The following is a 19,745-nucleotide window of genomic DNA, read 5'->3' as shown; positions in this document are numbered from 1 at the left end:
AGAAACTCAGATTCCTGGCCGTAGCTCTTTTTTGAATGGAGTGTTAGATAGAGAATCGGCCTCAAAGAACTAGACAGTTTTTTTCTTCTAATTTCATAAAACTGCTATAAGAAGTGGCATTTTCTCGAGGACTTTGAGCACAAGCTTTGAAAATGTATCCCTGCGGTTCGATCAAGAGTCAATGCATTCGAAAAAGACAGTGATTTCCACTAACGTCTAACCACCTGGCTGGCTCTAAGTCTTTCGTCACGGATGTACTCTTTGTAAACTTTAGTGTAACCTTTGTAAGCGACAGAGTGGACACTTTAAAAACAAACTAAAGCTGTTTTTTGTCTCTTTGTAATCTATGGGATGACTTCCTCGGCACAGTGGCTAGTGGTACCCTAAGTGATAGGCTAAATAGGTAGTTCGGGACTGTCTGAACGAAATGCTTTGATATGCAAGTTCGGTATGCATTCACTATGTAAACGAGGGTGAAGATAATTGTCACTTTAGTGTAACCTTTGTAAGCGAGAGAGTAAACACTTAAAAAACAAACTTCTTGTTTGTCTCTTTGTAATCTACGGAGTGACGATTGACTTCCTCGACACAGTGACTAGGTGTAACCCTAAGTGGTAGGTTAAATAGGTAGTTCGGGACTGTCCGACCGAACTGCTTTGATATGCAAGTTCGGTATGCATTCTCTTTGTAAAAGAGGGTGAAGATAATCGTTACTTTAGTGTAACCTTTGTAAGCGAAAGAGTGGACACTTAAAAAACAAACTAAAGCTTTTTGTTTGTCTCTTTGTAATCGATGGGGTGACGATTGACTTCCTCGGCGCAGTGACTAGGTGTAACCCTAAGTGGTAGGTTAAAAAGGTAGTTCGGGACTGTCCGACCGAACTGCTTTGATATGCAAGTTCGGTATGCTGTTGCTCTTTTACCAGAAGTTCTATTCTTTCCCAAGCCAAAAAATCAATCTCTAAGTATGATGTTGTAGAACATCGTGCGATCCACTTGTTTTAAGACTTTCAATCGGACGAAGAAAGAGGATTGAATATCTGATATTCGATCTCCTATGACATATAGCTTAACAGCAATTAATAGGTGTATTTGAATATTTAAACATCCCGTAAACTTCTTTCTCTCGTCTCTCTCTCTTTTCTGCCTCTTTGAAAGCAAAGTCTAATATAAAACATCAAATTTGAAGTCTTGTAACCCTTTTGATAGGCGAAGTGTACAGCTGTTTATGACACTTCACATTGAGCCACTGTTATTTCTAAAATCAAGTACGAATCTTGCTCAAATCATGCCCATTACGGGATTAATTCTTAAATCGATCTCAAATTAAATCCATCTCTAAGTATGATGTTGTAGAACATCGTGCGATCCACTTGTTTTAAGACTTTCAATCGGACGAAGAAAGAGGATTGAATATCTGATATTCGATCTCCTATGACATATAGCTAAACGCCAATTAATAGGTGTATTTAAATATCCCGTAAGCTTCTTTCTCTCGTTTCTGCCTCTTTGAAAGCAAAGTTTAATACAAAACATCAAATTTGAAGTTGTGTAACCCTTTTGATAGGCGAAGTCTACTTATGTACAGCTTTTGTACAGCTTTTTATGACACTTCACATTGAGCCACTGTTATTTCTAAAATCAAGTACGAATCTTGTACAAATCATGCCCATTACGGGATTAATTCAATCTCAAATTAAATATATGCATTTGAAATTAAATTCAACCAAAAATTCTCAAAATAAGTTCATACATTGTACTATCCCTAAGGGCTTAAATAAGGTTTTTTGTACTTAACGGTTCCGTACTTCAATCAAAAATCGTACTTACCATACTTCTGATCTGATTGCGTAAGTACGCCATTCTTTTTTTTCAATCGACTAGTAGCGTCTCTATATAGATTTTTATTTATTAAAATTTTGACATTTTACAAAACGAAATCGTAGGTTTTTACACTTTTCGCTGGATTATAGTTTTGTAAAGACTTAAAATTTTATTACAGATTTAATGTTTTTTTGTATCTTACACTCAATAACTAATCAAACAAAAACGACCTTCAAATTACCAATTCAGCACACTATCTTAATTAAACGATTTTTAAGAAATCTTCTAAAAAAACACAAAATATTTTAGTCTGGAAACCTGGATTGTCTGCTGTATTTGACATTTACAAGCAAAACTATATTGTAATTGATCTTAAATTATTCCATGAATGAGGTAAATTTTTTTTTTTAGCAGCGAAAAACATAAAATTAAAAACAGATATATAAAAAAAAATACCATTTACCACAAGTGTAAATTTTATATGGTTTTGAAAATTCAATTGCCAAACAAGGTACTATAACAGACAGTCTGCTCCAGCGTCCGTCTGTTGAGCTAACACACAGTATCTGATCTATAACTCTAGTCTCTCACAAAGATTATGCACACATCATTTACAAAAAGAATTTAAACATAAAATGATGATGAATATGCATTTTGAAAAATAAAATAAAAAATAAATTTCTCTGTGTCTCAAACCACCGCCAGCCAAAACTCCCTCCCAGACAATCCTTCTTAGGAGAAATAAAAACCAAAAAATAATAATAAAAAAAAACTAAAATGAATTAAATGTATGAAAAAAGGCAAACTTAACATGACTATTCACAGATCATTCAAACATTCGTACACATATGATGGGATGCTGGTGGTTGGTTACTCTTTATAGCTTCTGAAAATAATTGTATTGGGTACGGTATGTAATATTAACTTTTTTTCCCTTCCTTACAGGCATTGTGGTGGCGAAGAATGATGTTGGTGATGGCGGTGGTGGTGGTGGTGGTTGAGTTTTGTTGTGTCCGCATGAATTAAGATTTACACACTTATTTTTTAAATTTTTTTTCTTTACTATTTTATTTCAATATCATCTCCAGCCACACAACTCATCAACATCATCTTTGCCGTGTTTGTGTTTTTTTATTGTTAAATTATGGTTACATTGAGAATTCCGCCAGTTTGAAAACCATTTCATTCAATATACATTTAAGTTTGGTTTTTAAAAAATCTACGAATATATGTTGTTTCCACATCCTGTGTCGTCCGTCGTCTTTTGCCTTCACTTTAACTTTTGTTGTGCAAAATTGTTTTTAATCATAAAAAAACGAATCGTTGCAAGTTCCAAAAACGAAGAAAGCAACAAAAAATTTGCAAAAAAAAGAAACATATGTTAATTTGCACCGCAAATCATACTCAGTTTTGAATACTTAATATTCTATCTACTTCATTATTATTAAGCAGTTTTTTTTGAGTTGCTGTCCTCTCTTTTTATTTTGCTAAGAAAAGTTTATATGACAATTGTCATGTGGTTGCATAGTGGGGCGGTGATGAAGGTTTTTTGCAGCAAATATAAAAAATTATGAAAATTTTTCATCTCAATTGGTTCTTCGCTAACCTTTGGTTTTCCGATCCTCAGTTTCGTTCGTTTCGGATACCTCTCAACAATGATCAACAATGAGATCATTTATTTATAATGCAGTTCGATCCAGTTTTAATGTTGAAGATACATATTGATTTGTATTACTTTATCTGGAATTTCCTTTTATTTTTGTTGATATTCATGATCTTTGATGATCGTCAAAGTCGATCTAGTTTAAGTCTGATGTTGAACTTTATATAACTTTTTAATATTTTTTGAAGATCATGATTATGTACCAAATAACAGTTTTATGACGTTTATAAGTTGGATCTTTGATGTGATTTCTTTTGAAGTTGATGATCATAATCGGTAATTTTCGATTAAGATTTAAATTTTTTTTCAAACTACTGATCGTTTAGGTTTAAGTTTCCTAGATATCGTTAAATGACATTTAACAGTTGAAACTTGAAGCCAATGATCTTTGATGATCAATAATGTTCGAGCTAGTTTAAATCTCATATTAATTTGAGTACATATTATTTTTTGAAGATCATGATTAGGTACCAAGTTATAGTTTAATGACATTTAAAAGTTGAATTCTTGATATAATTTCTTTTGAAGTTGAAGATCATGATCGGTATTTTTCGATTTAGTGTTACATTTTTATTGAAACTACTGATCGGTACTGTTCGATCTAGTTTAAGTTTTCAAGATATCGTTTAATGATATTTAATAGCTGAAACTTGAACCCAATGATCTTTGATGAACAATAATGTTCTATTTAGTTTAAATCTGATATTAGTCTGAGTATTATTTTTTGAAGATCATCATTAAGTACCAAGTTATAGTGTAATGACGTTTAAAACAAGGATCTTTGATCTCATTTCTTTTTTAAGTTGAAGATCATGATCGCTTATTTTCGATAGTTTTAAATTTTTATTAAAATTACTGATCGGTACTCTTTGATCTAGTTTAATTTTTCAAGATATCGTTTAATGATATTTAATAGTAGAAACTTGAAACCAATGATCTTTGATGATCAATAATGTTCAATTTAGTTTAAATCTGATATTAATCTGAGTATTATTTTTTGACGATCATGATTAGGTACCAAGTTATAGTGTAATGACGTTTAAAACAAGGATCTTTGATCTCATTTCTTTTGAAGTTGAAGATCATGATCGGTAGTTTTCGATTTAGTTTTACATTTTTATGATCGGTACTGTTTGATCTAGTTTAAGTTTTCAAGATAGCGTTAAATGACATTTAATAGTTGGATCTTGGAGCCAATGATCTTTGATGATCAATAACGTTCGATCTAGTATAAATCTACGTTTTTATTATTATTATTTTTTAGGATCATGATTAAGTACCAAGTTATAGTTTAATGACGTTTTAAAGTTTAATCTTCGATTTCATTTCTTTTGAAGTTGAAGATAATGATCGGTTATTTTCGATATACTGTTTGATCTAGTTTAAGTTTTCAATATATCGTTTAATGACATTTAATAGTTGGATCTTGGAGCCAATGTGCTTTGATGATCAATAAAGTTCAATTTAGTTTAAATCTGATATTAATCTGGGTATTATTTTTTGAAGATCATGATTAAGTACCAAGTTATAGTGTAATGACGTTTAAAACTAGGATCTTTGATCTCATTTCTTTAGAAGTTGAAGATCATGATCGGTAGTTTGCGATTTAGTTTTACATTTTTATTGAAACTACTGATCGGTACTGTTTGATCTAGTTTAGGTTTCCAAGATAACTTTTAAAGACATTTAATAGGTAGAACTTGGAACCAATGATCTTTGATGTTCAATAATATTCGATGTAGTTTAAATGTGATGAAAGTTAGATCTATGATCTCATTTCTTTTGAAATTAAAGATCATTTTTATTGCAACTATTGATCGGTACTGTTCGATCTAGTTTAAGTTACCAAAATACCGTTTAATAACATTTAACAATTGAAACTTGGAGTCAATGATCTTTGGTGATCATAAGTAATCAATGTAGATCTAATTTTCCGGATTTTGTTAATTGACTTTTAGATATACATATGAAAATTGACTCTTCTTTGGAATGTTAAGCCTCTCTCTTAGTCCCATAGTGCAGTTGGGATGTTGTTAAATGCAAATCACAAATATATACACCATTCATACGTCTCTTCTACAATTTAGGCATGAATTGCCAAACGATGAAGACAGCGATGACGACTGACAGAAACTGGCCGCCACACAGAGTCTGTGAATATGCGAAAAAAAAGGAGAGACCGAGGAGGAGAAGTAGGACTTTGGCGAAAATATTATTCTGCTGTTGATTTGTCTTGCTTGGCACATATGTATGTATGTGAAGTGGTGCTGATGATCATAGCGATCATCATGGTGGTGGTTGACTTAAGAAAGCTAAGGCGGCGGCGGCGGTGGTTGGTGGCGGTGGTGCTAGTGATGGCAAGAAAGAATGAAGACAAGAATTAAAAAACAAATAAACAAACATGAGGAATAATTTTAACATGTAACGAACTTATGTAAACTTAAACTTATAGAAACAAAACACACACTCATTTACTCACTGGTATGAACAAATATTGCAACAAGCTTGTTATGCGAAATAAATTTAGACTTGTTGAGAACAGCGACACGAAAGATGCCCTTCGGACTTGATACAATATTGTATGTACAACATGCAACATATAAATATTTTACTGCATGCAGGAAAAAAAAATCTACTACTTAAATGAATGTAAATTTCATCATTATGATGATGATGGTGATGGTTTTCTCTCTCTCTTTGGCTAGAGTGGCAGATGATCATCATGTTGTATTTTGTGATGAAGATGATAATGATGTGGTGCCAGTGGTTGTGGTAGTGGTTTTGACTCTGACATTCATTCATAAATTCATGTATGAAATGAAAAACAAAAAAAACTGAAAATTAACTAATAGAAACGGAATAAAACGACAACGAAAGCAAACTATGTATATGTACAATTTCGTCGCTTAAAACCGTTTAAGAATTCCAAACACGTCACTTGTGTATATTGTCCGTCCGTCTGCCTTCTTTCTTTCTTTTTATTTTTTTTATTGTACAATGGCTACGACGTAACTTTGGATTCATTGCCACTATTACTCTGCCTTGAACTGAACATGCAAAAATGTCTGTCGTTAAAATTTTCAAAGTTTCTGTTGTAGTTATTGCTGTTACTGCCGATGTTCTTTGTCAGACTGGTCTGGTTTGCATGTAGAGCCTGTGACTAGTCCACATGATAAGATATGCACTCTTACTTACACATACACATGCACACTTATATCCATTTAGCTGCCTTCGAAGGAGGATATTTTTATGGGAAAATATTTTTAAAGAGCTGTTTCTTCTCGGCTTTTTTTCTTTTTTGATTTGTTTTGTTTGTCTCCATTCAAAGTGTTAAAAAAGGAAAAAGATGTAAAAGCTATATGTTTGGTGTTATGGCCAATAATCAAAGGATCTAAAGTATAGTAATTTTTTGGGCGGTATTTTTCAATATTAAACAACAACAAAAAAAAAAAAAAAGAAGTTATGAGGCAACAACTTAATATATTTGAAATATAAACTTAAATAGTCCCAGCATTTCATGTCATTAAGTCTTTAGCAAACTTAATTGTGGTCTCCTTTTTAATCAATATTTTTATGACATTCAGGCATATTTTACTGATAATAACAATCATAATGTTAAATCTAAGCAGAGTGCAAAATACATGACGGCTTCTTAACAAGTTGTTACATATGTCTGTCTGTCCGTAGGTATATAATTTAAATATGATTGTGTAAAGCTGCAAACTAAACCAGTATTTTGGTTTAAGGGGTTGAAAACCTGTGTGAAAAGTTTTGCCCATAGATATTTAAAGAATCTCTAAATTAAAAAGATATTATAATAATTATGCTAGATTTGAAGTGAGAATAATGACAAAATACTTTTAAAATAAACATGAAATGTTCGATTTATTTTTACATTTTTATTGTAATTAATAATCGGTACTGTTCGATCTAGCTTAAGTTTTAAAGATACCGTTAAATGACATTTATTAGTTGGATCTTGGAGAAATGATCTTTGATGATTGTAAGGATTCGATCTAGTTTAAATCTGATATTAATCTAATGATCATGTTTAAGTACAATGTTACAGTTTAATGACGTTTAAAAGTTGGATCTTTGATCTCATTTCTTTTTTGTTAAAGATAATGATCGGTATTTTTAATTTTTATTAAAATTAATGATCGGTACTGTTCGATCTAGTTTAAGTTTTCAAGATACCGTTAAATGATAGTTAGATCTTGGAGCCAATGATCTTTGATGATCAATAATGTTCGATCTAGTTTAAATCTGATATTAATCTGAAGATTATGTTTAAGTACACAGTTAAAGTTAAATGACGTTTAAAAGTTGGATCTTTGATCTCATTTCTTTTGAAGTTGAAGATCATGATCGGTATTTTTCGATTTAGTTTTACATTGACGATCGTAAGTATTCGATCTAGATTTGACTTTTACAAGTATTAAGATATTTATATGACATTTAATAGTTGGATCTTGGAGCCAATGATCTTTAATGATCCATAATGTTCGATCTAGTTTAAAACTGATATTAATCTAACGATCATGTTTAAGTACAAAGTTACAGTTTAATGACGTTTAAAAGTAGGATCTTTGATAGTTAAATGATAGTTAATACATAGTTAGATCTTGGAGCCAATGATCTTTGATGATCAATAATGTTCGATCTAGTTTAAATCTGATATTAATCTGAAGATTATGTTTAAGTACACAGTTAAAGTTAAATGACGTTTAAAAGTTGGATCTTTGATCTCATTTCTTTTGAAGTTGAAGATCATGATCGGTATTTTCCGATTTAGTTTTACATTTTTATTCAAATTAATGATCGTTACTATTGACATTTAATATGTAGTTGGATTTTGGAGCCAATGATCTTTGATGATCCTGATATTAATCTAAAGAACACGTTTAAGTACAAAGTTACAGTTTAATGACGTTTAAATGATGGATCACGTTTAAGTACAAAGTTACAGTTTAATGACGTTTAAATGATGGATCTTTGATCTGTTTTATTTTGAAGTTGAAGATTATGATCGGTATTTTTCGATTTATGTAGTTTTATATTTTTAAAATTTAAAATTAATGATCGTTACCATTCGATCTAGTTAAGTTTGCAAAATACCGCTTAATGACATTTAATAGTTGGATCTTGGAGCCAATGATCTTTGAAAATCGTAAGTATTGGATCTAGGCTTGACAAGATACTTTTAAAATAGACATGAAATGAGCTCAGTATTCAGCATTTAAAGGGCTTGCATTAGTTAGACTACAAATCCCAAAAGTATGCTAATGTTTTCAAATGTATATCCTAATCTTTGATTAGTCTGTTTCCTTCCTAAAAGTCTAGTTTTACAGACTTTCAATAGGCGAATTCTAGAATGTGGTTGTTAGGGATTGTTCCTAGATTTTGAGTTCTTTACATGTCTTGGGACCTTTGCCATTTTTTGAAATAAATCTATTTAAATTGTTAGAAATATCAGTTTGTTTTACAAATTAACTACCTATAACTAAATAATTTAACAACATTTTATTATTAACACTTCAACATATATTTAATAAAAAAAACCTTATTAAAATTTATCACCACAATAGTTAATTTTAAATGGTCATTTAAATATTATTTTAAACATTTTATTTAAATATATACAAAATTAATAACTCCATTAAACAAATCTAATAAAATATACAAAGTCTTTAAATTTATGGCTGTTTTTTATGGCAAAAACGTTTTTCAAACAAAAGTCTACACAGAAAAATATCATAAAGAAACTAAAATATAATATTAAAAACAAAACACACACTTGAAAATCCTCTAAAGCTACTACCAGACAAAGGCCGGCCGGCCGGCCTGCTGTGGTCTGTTAACAAATTGTATGTTTATGACTTGATAACAGCGTTGTTGAAAGGAGTAGAAGTAGTCGTAGTAGTAGACGCAGGATTATGATGATGATCGTCATCAACATGATGACGTTGTTGATGATCGTGGCAATGAATTGTATTTGAATTTATGACAATCGTATGACATGTGTTTAAAATGCTAAATATTTTTACGTATTAAAACAAACAAGCGTTTGTTTTTTCGTTTGTTTTTTGTAATTCACAAAAAATTATTATGCTGCACCAGCTTATACTATACTATGTGGTAAATGCGGCTTATAAAGATCAATGAATTAAGTGATGTTCATTTCCGGTTTCAATTGAATTAGAAGAGAGAAACAGAAATAAACAAAATTTTTATATTTCAAAGAATTTCTTTTTTTATTACCACAATGTTGTAAATTATTATTAGTTTTTAATAGATAGTTTCCAGTTACGTCATATTTCTAATACTAGTGTTAATTTTTTCTTTTTTTAACTTGAAGTTGTAAAGTTTAAAAAATTTCTTTAGCATGAGTCATTATATTCAATGTAGTTAGTTTAAAGTGATATAAACTAGTCAGAACTTTTTCTTTAGAACCTTTTCTATAGAAAAACTTGTCACAATTTCAGAACTTTTTCTATGGAAGAAGTTGTTGCATTTGGAACTTTTTCTATTGAAAAATTTGTCACAATTTGAGAACTTTTTCTACAGAAAAACTTGTTACGAATTGAGAACTTTTTCTATAGAAAAACTTGTCACGATTTGAAAACTTTTTCTATAGAAAAAGTTGTTACAATTTGAAACTTTTTCATTAGAAAACGTTCTCACCATTGGAGAATTTTTTCAGAAGAAGTTGTCACCACTTGACAACTTTTGTCAACTTTTTCTATATTAAATTTTGTCACGATTTGACAACTTTTCAATAGAAAAACTTGTCATGATATGAGAACTTTTCTATAGAAAAACTTGTCATAATTTAAGAAAATTTTTTTGAGAACTTTTTCTACGGAAGAAGTTGTCACATTTGGGACTTTTTCTATGGAAAAATTTGTCACAATTTGAGGACTTTTTCTACAGAAAAACTTGTCACGAATTGAGAACTTTTTCTATAGAAAAAGTTGTCACGATTTGAGAACTTTTTCTATAGAAAAACTTTCCACCTTTTTCGGAATTATTTCCATAGAAAAAGTTGTCACTATTTGAGAACTTTCTCTGTAGAAAAAGTTGTCACAATTTGGGAACTGTTTTCTATAGAAAAACATGTCACGATTTGGGAACCTTCTTTATAGAAAAGGAGAGGCCTTTCAGAACCTTTTCTATAGAAAAAGTTGTCACGATTTGAGAACATTTTCTATAGAAAAACTATCCAGGATTTAGGAACTATTTCCATAGAAAATGTTGTCACTATTTGAGAACTTTCTCTGTAGAAAAAGTTGTCACAATCTATGAACTCTCTCTGTAGAAAAAATTGTTTCAATTTTCACGTTCACGATTTGGGAACCTTTTTTATAGAAAAAGAGAGAACTTTCAGAAACTTTTCTATAGAAAAGTTATAACGATTTGAGAACTTTTTCTATAGAAAATGTTGTCACAATATGGCAATTGAAAAAGTTATCACAATTTGAGAACTTTTTCTATAGAAAGAAGTTGTTCCGAATGGATTACTTTTGAATTTTATCATAACCTAAGTCTGTTCATTCAGTGGCTTAGAGTTCTAGTCTGTTAGACCGGAGGTCGTGGGTTCGATTCCCACCAGAGACACTCGTAAAGGCACAAGAGGTCTGGTGGAGTTCAAGGTGTATTTCTAACTAATTAAATCTGTTCCTATAAAAAGGGATTTCAAATTACTTGGCATTTTTTTAAAATTAAAATTTGATGGGTTAGATCACCGATTTGGAGAGCAAAGAGACCTACAAATTTTTTACAAATTTATTATTATTATTTTTTTTTTTAATTTTTCATATCATTTATAATTGAATTACTTAATATAACTAATAAAAACTAATATTTAACGACGCGCCACATAATTGCAAATTATTGTAGTTTTTCAAGTGTTTAGAACTATTCAAGGTTAACACAAATACAATTGTTATATTGAACATAAATTCTTTAGTATTTTTTTCATTTATTTATTTTTCAAAGTTTATTTAACGATTACTTGTCTGCTACGCTACAATTTCAATGGCTCAGGTGCAACGAATTGCAGGTAATTAGAGGGTAAAGGAATGCGTAAATTTTAAAATTTCTATAACAAGTATATAGGTACTTCTAATAAGGTTTTCAATTAGAACGATATAATATAAATAAACAGGAATTAAAATATATTGATGGGAAGGAATTTCAAGGGCTGAAGTTTTTACGTGAACATTTTACTACATACGTTATATAAGTTCGTAAATTCTGCTCACATTATACAAAATATCTAATGCAAATACGTTTAAAAAATTAATTTTTTTTCTGCAACTAATTAAATTATAAATCTGTATCATTATTAAAGAGTTCACACATGTCTAAATGCTTCTAAACATTCATTCCGCCTCTTTAAATGTGTAATATTTTGTTCCAACTTCCATAACCAGCCAATTATACTTTATTATTTAATTATTTGCTCTCTGTTCATTATAAAACAACTATTTATACTTAGTATAATGTTTAAAATATAAAAAAAAACACCATATCTTCTTTTCGTCTATATGCTTGCTTGCTTTGCTGACTTACTAGCTGAGTAGTAAGTTAAGTATATTGCCGGTAATAATTTAACTTTCAAGCATGTTAAAACAACAATATATCTTGTCAGTATATTTTTACAAGTACAAAAAATACGTTTTAATATTTATTTTCTTTTTCTATATGTTCTTTTTTGTTGTTGTTATTTTATTATCAGTGGCGCTTGCAACTTTGTAGAGAAAAAATAAATATTGTTTTAGTTTTTTTTTGCATTTAAACGATAAAAAATTTGAAAAACACGCTTCTTGAGGGGAGAACAAAAAAATAGTTATAGTTTTGTGTTAAAACATATATCGAATCTGACATCAGCGTTGTAAATTTTGAAGGTTTTAAGCAAATTTCCAACAAGTGTAAAAATTATATTCAATATTATACATACTATGGACTAGAATATAGACAAGACAATAGACTAGTCTATAGTCTAAGTCTAGTCTATAGTCTAGTCTATAGTCTAGTCTATAGTCTAGTCTATAGTCTAGTCTATAGTCTAGTCTATAGTCTAGTCTATAGTCTAGTCTATAGTCTAGTCTATAGTCTAGTCTATAGTCTAGTCTATAGTCTAGTCTATAGTCTAGTCTATAGTCTAGTCTATAGTCTAGTCTATAGTCTAGTCTATAGTCTAGTCTATAGTCTAGTCTATAGTCTAGTCTATAGTCTAGTCTATAGTCTAGTCTATAGTCTAGTCTATAGTCTAGTCTATAGTCTAGTCTATAGTCTAGTCTATAGTCTAGTCTATAGTCTAGTCTATAGTCTAGTCTATAGTCTAGTCTACAGTCTAGTCTATAGTCTAGTCTATAGTCTAGTCTACAGTCTAGTCTATAGTCTAGTCTATAGTCTAGTCTATAGTCTAGTCTATAGTCTAGTCTATAGTCTAGTCTACAGTCTAGTCTATAGTCTAGTCTATAGTCTAGTCTATAGTCTAGTCTATAGTCTAGTCTATAGTCTAGTCTATAGTCTAGTCTATAGTCTAGTCTATAGTCTAGTCTATAGTCTAGTCTATAGTCTAGTCTATAGTCTAGTCTATAGTCTAGTCTATAGTCTAGTCTATAGTCTAGTCTATAGTCTAGTCTATAGTCTAGTCTATAGTCTAGTCTATAGTCTAGTCTATAGTCTAGTCTATAGTCTAGTCTATAGTCTAGTCTATAGTCTAGTCTATAGTCTAGTCTATAGTCTAGTCTATAGTCTAGTCTAGTCTATAGTCTAGTCTATAGTCTAGTCTATAGTCTAGTCTATAGTCTAGTCTATAGTCTAGTCTATCTATGTCTAGTCTATAGTCTAGTCTATAGTCTAGTCTACTAGTCTAGTCTATAGTCTAGTCTATAGTCTACAGTCTATAGTCTAGTCTATAGTCTAGTCTATAGTCTAGTCTATAGTCTAGTCTATAGTCTAGTCTATAGTCTAGTCTATAGTCTAGTCTATAGTCTAGTCTATAGTCTAGTCTATAGTCTAGTCTATAGTCTAGTCTATAGTCTAGTCTACAGTCTAGTCTATAGTCTAGTCTATAGTCCTAGTCTATAGTCTAGTCTATAGTCTAGTCTATAGTCTAGTCTATAGTCTAGTCTATAGTCTAGTCTATAGTCTAGTCTATAGTCTAGTCTATAGTCTAGTCTATAGTTTCTACGTCTATAGTCTTAGTCTATAGTCTAGTCTATAGTCTAGTCTACTAGTCTAGTCTATAGTCTAGTCTATAGTCTAGCTCTATAGTCTAGTCTATAGTCTAGTCTATAGTCTAGTCTATAGTCTAGTCTATAGTCTAGAAGTCTATAGTCTAGTCTATAGTCTAGTCTAGTCTATAGTCTAGTCTATAGTCTAGTCTATAGTCTAGTCTATAGTCTAGTCTATAGTCTAGTCTATAGTCTAGTCTATAGTCTAGTCTATAGTCTAGTCTATAGTCTAGTCTATAGTCTAGTCTATAGTCTAGTCTATAGTCTAGTCTATAGTCTAGTCTATAGTCTAGTCTATAGTCTAGTCTATAGTCTAGTCTATAGTCTAGTCTATAGTCTAGTCTAAGTCTAGTCTATAGTCTAGTCTATAGTCTAGTCTATAGTCTAGTCTATAGTCTAGCTATAGTCTAGTCTATAGTCTAGTCTATAGTCAGTCTATAGTCTAGTCTATAGTCTAGTCTATAGTCTAGTCTATAGTCTAGTCTATAGTCTAGTCTATAGTCTAGTCTATAGTCTAGTCTATAGTCTAGTCTAGTCTATAGTCTAGTCTATAGTCTAGTCTATAGTCTAGTCTATAGTCTAGTCTATAGTCTAGCTATAGTCAGTCTATAGTCAGTCTAGCTATAGTCTAGTCTATAGTTAGTCTATAGTCTAGTATAGTCTAGTCTATAGTCTAGTCTATAGTCTAGTCTATAGTCTAGTCTATAGTCTAGTCTATAGTCTAGTCTATAGTCTAGTCTATAGTCTAGTCTATAGTCTAGTCTATAGTCTAGTCTATAGTCTAGTCTATAGTCTAGTCTATAGTCTAGTCTATAGTCTAGTCTATAGTCTAGTCTATAGTCTAGTCTAGTCTAGTCTATAGTCTAGTCTATAGTCTAGTCTATAGTCTAGTCTATAGTCTAGTCTATAGTCTAGTCTATAGTCTATAGTCTATAGTCTAGTCTATAGTCTAGTCTATAGTCTAGTCTATAGTCTAGTCTATAGTCTAGTCTATAGTCTAGTCTATAGTCTAGTCTATAGTCTAGTCTATAGTCTAGTCTATAGTCTAGTCTATAGTCTAGTCTATAGTCTAGTCTATAGTCTAGTCTATAGTCTAGTCTATAGTCTAGTCTATAGTCTAGTCTATAGTCTAGTCTATAGTCTAGTCTATAGTCTAGTCTATAGTCTAGTCTATAGTCTAGTCTATAGTCTAGTCTATAGTCTAGTCATAGTAGTCTATAGTCAGTCATAGTCTAGTCTATAGTCTAGTCTATAGTATAGTCTATAGTCTAGTCTATAGTCTAGTCTATAGTCTAGTCTATAGTCTAGTCTATAGTCTAGTCTATAGTCTAGTCTATAGTCTAGTCTATAGTCTAGTCTATAGTCTAGTCTATAGTCTAGTCTATAGTCTAGTCTATAGTCTAGTCTATAGTCTAGTCTATAGTCTAGTCTATAGTCTAGTCTATAGTCTAGTCTATAGTCTAGTCTATAGTCTAGTCTATAGTCTAGTCTAATAGTCTAGTCTATAGTCTAGTCTATAGTCTAGTCTATAGTCTAGTCTATAGTCTAGTCTATAGTCTAGTCTATAGTCTAGTCTATAGTTAGTCTATAGTCTAGTCTATAGTCTAGTCTATAGTCTAGTCTATAGTCTAGTCTATAGTCTAGTCTATAGTCTAGTCTATAGTCTAGTCTATAGTCTAGTCTATAGTCTAGTCTATAGTCTAGTCTATAGTCTAGTCTATAGTCTAGTCTATAGTCTAGTCTATAGTCTAGTCTATAGCTAGTCTATAGTCTAGTCTATAGTCTAGTCTATATCTAGTCAGTCTAGTCCAACGGTTCCCAAAAGGGGGTCCGCGGACCCCTAGTGGTCCGTAGCAAATCGTAGGGGGTTCCGCGAAGACGAACGAAAAAAATCATGAATAAAAAATATTCTCTATATGTTAGAAAATATTAAAAATATCTCCAAATTTTTCATAAATACTAAAATACACAATTTTTATTCAATAATCCCAGATTTGTTGGTGACTTTTTGAATTTTATTGTTTCGGTCGTTTATCAGGATGAAGCTAGGCCCTACAAAATTATTGTTTCACTTTTATAAAGTAAAGTATTACGTGATTTGTAATTTTTATAAATGTATATGTATCGAAATAAATGTTTTTATATCAGACGGATAATGATTTGCCTTAGAATTAAATACTGATACTGGTATCCTGGAATATGAAGTTAGGTCACATTTCACAATATTTTTTTAAATTGTAAGCAAAAGTGTTAATCTAGTTAATTTTAAATATAAATATTCCATTCCGACGTGATACACAGATTTTAACATCATTTTGTTGTCCAATATTATTAAATCAACATCAGAAAATTCATAGCGTTTTGCGTAAATAGTCAAAACCACGCAATAAAATAATTCGTAGGTATTTTAAAATTCAAATTTAAGATCCAAATTCACAGTACATTCGCAAAGAGTTCAGGTCATATTTTATGTGGGTAACGCATTCCGCAACAACATCGCAGAAGTCTAACTTTCACATATTTTCCCGAAAACTTTGCTTACATACTCAGCTCACTCCTATGCAATCGCAAAAAAAATTAGAAACATGACTCTTTAAGCACATGTCGACAATACTTGATAAGGAAACCTTTTCGCTGCCTTGACGAGAAATGAACATGAAAGCCTTCACGATCATAAAATTAAACATCATGTTAGAAGTCATTCTATATTTAAAAACATGCAATTGAAAACATTTCCGAAATACTAAATATTCTCAATGTACGGGAATATTTTATAGGGTTGATGGACCAGGACTAAGACAATTTTCGGATGAACAATTATTTATAACAATAAGATATCAAAATATGTATGGGGGTCCGTGAAATTAAATAAATTCCTCAAGGGGTCCGCGAAGTAAAAAACGGTGGGAACCGCTGGTCTAGTCTATAGTCTAGTCTATAGTCTAGTCTATAGTCTAGTCTATAGTCTAGTCTATAGTCTAGTCTATAGTCTAGTCTATAGTCTAGTCTATAGTCTAGTCTACAGTCTAGTCTATAGTCTAGTCTATGAACTAGTCCATAGTCTAGTCTATAGTTCAAAAATTTTGTTGTCACTAAAAATTTTTATTATTTCAAATATTTCTATTATTTACATAAATAAGTTTTCCAATTATAAATTCATAACAATTTTTCTTCTATTTTAATGCCACTTTTGTTTGATAAACCTTTGATACCCCTATAATAATTGCAAAATGTTCAAATGAAAAAGTAATTTTTCAGCCCCTGTTTAAAACGCATTTTAAATTTTCCTTTACCCACTTACATGTTTATTTTCATTTCCATTATGATTAAATTGGGTTAACGTGTAACATTTTTGAACTCATAATTTATTTAAAGCACAATTTTAAACATCTCCAGCATTTTTGAAAATAAAAGTGCGTTTTTCTAATAAACATTTTCCATAAGAGCACAACAACTTAATTTTTTTATAATTTATACATTTAAATGAAGTTATTAATATACATTTTATATTAATGTGAACACACATTAGATGAGTATGACTTCATTCCATCATGTTCATGTTGTTGTTTTTTGACTTAAAAGTAAAAACCATCATTTAAGCAGGAGGTGCGGTTCAAATTTTTTTTGTTATAACACATTTTAATGTTTAAGTTTTCTAATTATAAATCATATACAGCGATAACCAGAACTAATAATTGGCATAAAGTGCAATATTTTTATTATTTATAGCAGACCCCTATAATAATATAAGAAAAATGTGCGAACCTTGTTTTCGTTTTCGAATATGTGTGTGAATGTGGTTTTATTATTTTGTATTACTTTTCCTGCAAAGAATTTACAATTGCAAATAATTTTTAGAATTTTTTTTGTAGTAGTTTTACTAAAACCCAACAAATTCATGATATTTATTTAAAAAAAATTTTATTTATTATTAGCACTCTTATCGCAAATCAGGGTATTTATGGCTCTACCCATAAATAATTTTTAAAGTAAACTGAAAAACAAAATTTTGTCACCTTTTGCTATGACAAATTTTGTTTATTAAAGAGGGAGGGAGTAAATAATTAAACTACCCTTATGTACAAGAATACATAAGACTTTTGTAATTATGACTTCATGATGAAGTGAAGTGGTGGAAAAACCCCGATGAAAATTTCCAATACAATGATCCCCTATTTGAAAGTAATATATTGCAATAAAAATCTCTACTTTTATCATTAAGTATCTTGGTTTCGAACTCGAGCCTGAAAAATTTTACTCATTTATTAATTCTAATTCATTTTCTTTATTTTTACAGAAATGGGAACTTTATGTCCTTAGTCGTTTGGGCTGGGATTTATCGAGTGTAACACCATTGGATTTTTTGGAATTATTATTAATACGCCTGCCTATAAGAAGTTCAAAATTTCCCGATTTAGATTTGGATAAAGTGCGACAGCATGCACAAGCTTTCATATCATTAGCAGCCAAAGGTAAGACGATACCACATATTAAAACTCAACACTACACTCACTCTGCTTAACTTAATTATTTAAACAATACCTTACAAAGACCAGGAAAAAATATACTAACTACAATTATTTACTTAACGTTCTCTGTCATACTTGTTAAACTAAAAAAAAAAACCAAAGACACACATACTGAACAAAAGATAAATAGAATCTTTTATGATCTTGATTAACTGCTTAAATAATCAATTTTGTCTTGCTTTGAAGTACGTTCTTCGTCTTACTAGTAGTAACTCTTCTTTTGAAAATTTGTCATACATTTTTGCATCTATTCTCCTTGACTGGGCCTTATGCCAGTAAGTGAGTGAGTAAGTAATCTTTTGTAGTACATACACACTTACTGTTTACTTTGTATTTAAAGAATTTAAGTGATAGAGTGCAAAAGGAAAGGAAAATACATAAAACTAATAATAAAAAAAAACTCCACATTCCTTGGTTGTTTGTCAATAAATGTATGTCAATTACTTGTATTTAGCATTGACTTTAGATCATTTCTTCTGCTTTATACTGTGTTTTTTTCTCTTCCTCCTCTTTTTTTCTTTTTTAAATCAATATTAGCTTTTTTATACAGTTTTTTTTTCACGAGCCTTTGGACTTAGTTTTCATTTGGTCACTTTACAAATGTTACTTACTTAGTATGGTGTATAATTAATAAATCCAACCTTGAGTACGGTAGTTATAAATTTCTGGATTTTTTAATACATTGCTATGGGCAAAGTTTTCACAATTTAACTATAGAAAAAGTTATTAGTTTTTGTCCGATTTTACTACAAATAAAGTACTCAGATTGTGACAACTTTTCCAATAGAAAAAGTGCTCAGATTATGACAACTTTTCCTATAGAAAAAGTACTCAGATTTTGACAACTTTCGCCATGGAAAAAGTTCTCAGATTCTGACAACTTTTCCTATAGAAAAAGTGTTCAGATTGTGACAACTTTTCCTATAGAAAAAGTGCTCAGATTTTGACAACTTTTCCTTTAAAAAAATTACTCAGATTCTGACAACTTTTCCTATAGAAAAAGTACTCAAATTGTGACAACTTTTCCTATAGAAAATTCTGATTCTGACAACTTTTCCTATAGAAAATGTACTCAGATTCCAACTACTTTTCCTATAGAGAAAGTATTCTGATTTTGACAACTTTTCCTATAGAAAAAGTAATCAGATTGTGACAACTTTTCCTATAGAAAAAGTACTCAGATTGTGACAACTTTTCCTATAGAAAAAGTACTCAGATTGTGACAACTTTTCCTATAGAAAAAGTGCTCAGATTCTGACAACTTTTCCTATAGAAAAAGTGCTCAGATTCTGACAACTTTTCCTATAGAAAAAGTGCCCAGATTCTGACAACTTTTCCTTTAGAAAAAGTACTTAGATTCTGAGTACTGATCCTATAGAAAAAGCACTCAGATTCCGACTACTGATCCTATAGAAAAGGTAGTCTGTTTCTGACTACTTCTCCTATAGAAAACGTACTTAGATTCTGATAACTTTTCCTATAG

The 19,745-nt window shown here is 30.5% G+C and overlaps 1 protein-coding gene across 3 annotated transcripts in view; it reads left to right on the top strand.

Annotated features, from left to right (window-relative positions):
- Positions 1 to 18,270, top strand: part of LOC119604095 (G1/S-specific cyclin-D) — a 90,156-nt gene extending 71,886 nt beyond the window's left edge. For all 3 annotated transcript variants that reach the window (XM_037956546.1, XM_037956548.1, XM_037956547.1), the window contains one exon: positions 18,031 to 18,270. In XM_037956546.1, the coding sequence (XP_037812474.1) occupies positions 18,031 to 18,255 (225 nt within the window). In that variant the 3' untranslated portion in view covers positions 18,256 to 18,270. The remainder of the gene's footprint in view (positions 1 to 18,030) is intronic.
- The last annotated feature ends 1,475 nt before the right edge of the window (positions 18,271 to 19,745 follow it).

This window comes from Lucilia sericata, unplaced genomic scaffold (assembly GCF_015586225.1).
Source record: "Lucilia sericata isolate MDLA Ls3-8-SP2 unplaced genomic scaffold, ASM1558622v1 Contig000360F_arrow, whole genome shotgun sequence".
Classification (NCBI taxonomy): domain Eukaryota; kingdom Metazoa; phylum Arthropoda; class Insecta; order Diptera; family Calliphoridae; genus Lucilia; species Lucilia sericata.
The sequence above is the reverse complement of the archived record's forward strand: the minus strand, read 5'-3'. Positions and strand labels throughout refer to the sequence as shown.